At 47.0% G+C, this 5,403-nt stretch overlaps 1 protein-coding gene across 1 annotated transcript in view; it reads left to right on the top strand.

Annotated features, from left to right (window-relative positions):
* The window catches only part of HTR4 (5-hydroxytryptamine receptor 4), a 52,124-nt gene extending 46,836 nt beyond the window's left edge, over nt 1-5,288 (top strand). The window contains 1 exon segment of the mRNA XM_031055286.1: nt 5,096-5,288. Coding sequence (XP_030911146.1) covers nt 5,096-5,183 — 88 coding nt within the window. The 3' untranslated portion in view covers nt 5,184-5,288.
* Nucleotides 5,289-5,403: the final 115 nt, after the last annotated feature.

The following is a 5,403-nucleotide window of genomic DNA, read 5'->3' on the forward strand; positions in this document are numbered from 1 at the left end:
GTTTGGACATTTCATTTCAAGATCCTATTTCAGGTTATTATTTGTCTGCACTTCTAAACATCCTGCCTGAAAAGGATTCACAGCTCCTGCAAACACAAAAATAAAGGGACAGAAGGGGGTTTTGCCAGAAAAAAGAGAGATGATGGAACAATGGGGAAAAAAGGAGAGACACAAGTATATTGGGAGATGCTCTCTTTGTTTCCTGAGATTTGTCAGAGACAAAAAAAAATCCCCTCTTTATCCTTTCTTTTTTTTAAATGTTCCTCTTATTCAAGAGAAGTAAGTATTGACTTACTTGAGAACTGCTAATTTTAAATCTGGATTTCTGCAGAAATCCTATAAAGTGCACTGGAAGCTGGGTGGTGTGGGCTGGAGACAGATGTTTTATAAAACCTCTGCCTGATATTTAGCAAAGAATGACAAGGGCTGAGTTCAGCTCCCAAGGTTGGAACAGCATTATTTGATTTAAAGATAATTAAGAGATTCAGCTGAACTGCTCAGGAGTGGGAAAATAAACACTTGTCATGAGACAGAGAGAGATTTGTGTTGAGATTTGACTACAAAGGACTCTAAAATCAACATTGCTGTCAGAGCCATGTAAATAATTCAGCAATCCCAACGTTTTCCCAAGATCTGGGTTTTCACATTGGGCTGTAATGGGATAATTCAATTTATTCTTACCCTGCTCTAATGATTTTATGCTGGTGGCCAAGTGCAGAACTTCACTGCAGGGATGGGAGCAGGATAAATTCAGCCCAGAGGTTACAGAGTTACTGGGAAGCTTTTAATTTTCTGGAGTCTGTGAACCTGGGAATGCTGAGAGAGGGATAATTCTGCTCTCATTTGTGGAAGTTTCATATGCAGCTGCATTAAAAGCAAATGTTTTGTGAAATTCCGTTTAATTTGGCCCCTGTGGATTCCTTTTTTCAGCAGAAGAGGGAAATGGAGCAATGCATGTTGTTCCCAGTTCATTCTGACATTTGGTGCAGTTCAGATTTGAGGGTTTTGCTCTTTCAAAGTGGAAAAATATCACAGATTAAAATAGGGAATTCCAGAGATTCTTGGATTTTGTCTCACACTTTTCTCAGTTCTCTGTTTCCCAGCATCTCCCAGTTTTCCAAAAATACCAGAAGTCCCTTTCCAGGCAGACAGCAGGAGGGGACATTCCTGATGTCCTGGAGGACACGCTCCGATTTTGCTCCTGGCCCTCTGCAGCTCCACCTGTGGGATCTTTCCTGGTGCTTCCAGCCTGGGGAATTCCTGGTGCCACCCACACCCATCCTGCACTTCCAGGCCTTGGTTCCTGGGGCTTTGTGGCTGCCATAAAACACAGAAATTAAAAAAAAAACCAAAAACCTCTTTTCTACCCATTCCTGACACAGGAATGGGGCAGAGCAGAGCCAGCACAGGCTGGGATAAAGCACAAAAATCATCTGAAGCTGCACTCTTCCCCTCACTTTTAGAGTGGTTTATGAATTCTGTTGTTTTCTAATTCAGAATTTATAATTCTGGAAGTGAGCAGATGGTGCAAGGCTGATTTCAGGGATGTGTTCATTGAAATCACCTCTGCCAAGTGATTGTTCACCACAATCCCCACTGCAGAGCAATTATTTGTTCCTGCTCTTGGAAGTCCCTCTGGAAGCAGCAGAGCTTTGAGGAATGGACACGAGATGGAGGGTGAAGTTCCAGCAGTGGTGCTGCAAATATTCCAGAGGAAAATCACTTTGGGAGAGAAAGGAAAATGCAGGGAAAGATAAATTGTGGAGCAACACAATTGTCAAATCTTGGAAAAGTTTCAATCCTTCATTCAGCTTGGAAGCTCAGTTCCATTTAAAATGTGGCTCCAGCCAACTTTTACCTCAAAACCTTTTCTACCCTCCACTGTTTTAGGTGGTGGAGGAGAAAAATTGTATAAAAATAAATTATTGAGAGCCGGATTCTGCTCAAGCCAAATGCAAATCCTCCCAGTTTGTCCCATTTTACATCATTTGATCTTGTTTTCCTCTGGTCCCAGCAAATCTTTCCTGGGTGCTCCTGCAAATAACAAAATGTTTGTGATGCAGTGAGAGCCATCAGCCCCTACTTGCCTTTTCCTTGGAGATCTGTTCCAGGTGGGATGGTGGCTGCTCCTGGGGGAGTTTCTGGTTGTAGATGAAGGAAGAAAAGTGTTTGGAAGTGTTTCATTTGGAGCTGGGCTTCAGCAACTGGAAAAGGAGGAAATGAAGACACAGGCAGTGAATGTTCACTCCCAAAATTGCCAATATCACAGTGGGGAGATCAGTCCCCCGATAAAAACAGAAAAGGGCATTGAACATCAATTGGAGTCTGCTCTTTTCTGCCTTTTTCTTCTTTGTTTTATCTCATGAGGAGTTGAAGACTTGCTCCAGATCAGAAATGGGGAAAATATCTGAAAGTGGAAAAGTTTGGAGAATGAGAAAAGCAAACAAAGTGAACAGGAGCATTGCAGCGAATTTGATACCTGGATTTTCTCTTCTGTTCTTGCATTCTCTGGGGGTCTGTCAGTAACTATTTTGCATTTGTAATACAAAAATTACAAAGGGATTTGTGAATACAGCCAAAGTTGGGCTTTAGCACCTTTTTGTGTAGCTCAGGTCTAAACTTCCTGAGCCATTTGTGCACCCAGTGAGACCTGAGGTGCCCCACACCAAAATCCCCCCACCCATCCCAATTTCTGCAGCAAAATCTCATCTGTGCCTATTGTCCTTCCTTTTCTGAGCACAGGGAGAATGGATTTAGTGGCAAAAGCCCAAAGTTGGCAGCTCAGGTCCCTCCTGCACACAGGCCAGCTGCAGAACCTCCCCTGAGTGTCCAGGGACTGCCAGGACAGTCCAAAAGGGAAGGAATTCATAAAGAAATCAGCTGTAAAGTGGGAAGGGTTTATTGAACAAAGAGCAAAGGCAGCTGCGCACCCTGGTGGGTTTGGGAAGGTGGGAAATGCAGGAGTGCAGCCACAAACCCCTCAGCCAGCAGGGTTCAGCTGCGGCTGATGCCTGGCGTTAGCCTCTCTTCATAATTTTATTTATGACCAATGTGATCCAAACCCTCACAGTTCCTGTCCCTGAGAGCTCAGGGCTGGTCCCAGGGACGAGGACTGAGCAGGACCTCTGGGAAATGGTGTCTGGTTTTCATTCCAGCTGGGGAAACCAAACCCAGCCATTTCTGGGCTTTGCTTTCTAATAATGTCCAGGGTGGTATGGGGAACAGCTCTGCAGGGAGCAGAAGTGGGAACAGTGCAGCCACTGCATCCTTTGGACTGTTCTCCCTGGGATTTGCCAAATTCCCAGGATGAGCTGGAGCTCCTTGTCCTGCAGAGCCCCAGAGCTCCCCCCGTGCCCAGAGCTGAGCCCAGCTGTGACTCCCTTGGGCTGGCAGCACAACTGTCCCCAAAGTGCCATCAGCACAATTCCAGGGCCGTGGGGAGGGTTTGCAGCAGGTCCCTGCAGGGGCAGGGCCTTCCCATTGGTGGGATTTATTGTTTCATAATTTATTTATTAGGGGGTGCACAAATCCCATCAAGGAGCCCATCAGGGCAGGAAAATAACACAATTGCTGTAGATAATTTACTTAATGCATTTAACCCTTTTAATGTTTTTTTTTTCCCTGCACACATATTCCAGCTCCCTCAGATGTATTTTTTTCTGACACGTACCTGGCTGCTTTATCTTGAAGCCTTCAGCCCACACAGGGAGGGTTCCAGTGCTGCTTCATCCTTGCATTGTAGGATAAATCCCTTGCTCAGGCACACCAGGTGTGTTCCTGCAGGGGAAGCAGCTGAATTTCAGGTGCAGATGAGAATTTCTCTCAAACTTGCTGCCCACAGGTACCAAGAGCTGAGAAATGAGGTGTATTTTCACAAAGAAATCAGTGAAAGCACAGGGAAAGAGAGAGAACAAAAACTTTTTGTGAGAACAAAAGCAGGGCTGTAAAATCCCAGCTTTTATCCAGCACTAAATCAGTGCTTTACAACTGGCAGGGGGCTCTGAACTTACATTTGAAGGGAAGGGCTGCAAGGTATGGAAAACCCCACAGAACACAAAGGCCTGGCAGCAGAGGACACCTTTAACAGACTCCTGGAGATGTTGGGGATATTTTAGGAATGATGTGCTGGTACCTGAGCAAGCCACGAGCTTCCTCCTGTCCTAGCAGTCCTCTTTCCCCACAGGGTAAACAGCTGGAAGTGTTGAACTCACTGCCAGAGGCTTCAGACAGACACTTTGTGCCACACGACATCCTGGGACACCTCAATGACTCCTCTTTAGCTTAATGAACCTCTAACAATCAGCACCACCTGCTCTTGCTGCTCTTGCTCCACTCTGGGACGGCCGCAGGACACGGAGGAAGGTTTGGATCCTTGGGTGTCCCAGTCCTTGTCCATTGGAATCCTCGGATACCCCAGTCCCTGTCTGTTTGGAATCTTGGATATCCCAGTTTCTGTCTGGATCCTTGGCTATCCCAGTCCCTGTCCATGGTGCTGAGCTGCCCCAGGTGTCAGGGCTCTCTCCGTGTCCTGTCTGTGACAGCCTTTGGCATTCCCGAGGTGTCCTGGCTGGATTGTGTCCCACAGAGTCCCTGTCTGACCTGGTCCCTCAGTCCCAGCTCTGTTCTCTCCCCGTGGCTGTCTCGTTGGAGTCTGTTCAGTGTGAGGTCAAAATGTCTCTGCTTGTCTCTGACATCCAGTCTGTGACTCGTTGGGAGCACATTTTTTAAATTCCTGATCCTTGTTTGAAGTGCTGGAGTTCCAAGGGGTGTTTGAGGGAAATACCTGCACATTCAGTGCCCTGGCCACACCGGGAGCCAGCATCCAGCTGGGAATTCCTGCAGGAGCATCCTCAGCCCACACAGTGCAGCTCACCTCAGACACCTGAAACCCAACAGCTTCTTGGTTTTCAGGGATTGCTTTGACTGCTCCACACTGAAGATTTCATTCCCAAAGCAGAGATTCACACTTTTTAATGTGGGATCTGGATATTTGGAACAATCACTCTCTTAAATACACTTTGGGGTTTGCTTGATCTCATTTTCCATCAGTTTGGCCTTGAGCTGGCACTGACCAAGGTTTGTGTTCCCCTGCCAGGTACAAGGTTTTACACAACGGGCACCACCAGGAACAAGAGAAGCTTCCCATCCACCCCGACCCCGAATCCCAAGAGTCCTGTTTCTAGTCCTGGCCCAGAAGAGGAGGAACAGAAAGGCCTTTTGGGATATCCCAAGGATTCACAGACAGCAGCACTTGAAAATCCATCCATCTGCATTGTCCTGGTGCCTCCTGCAGTGAATTCCCAGGAATGTCCAGCTGTGGGAGCTGGGTGGGAGCACGGGGAGGGTCAGGACTGCTGTCCCTGTCCCTGCAGGAGCAGTGGAGCTGTGCCAGAGCCCTGCTCC

This window comes from Geospiza fortis, unplaced genomic scaffold, assembly GCF_000277835.1.
Source record: "Geospiza fortis unplaced genomic scaffold, GeoFor_1.0 scaffold55, whole genome shotgun sequence".
NCBI lineage: Eukaryota > Metazoa > Chordata > Aves > Passeriformes > Thraupidae > Geospiza > Geospiza fortis.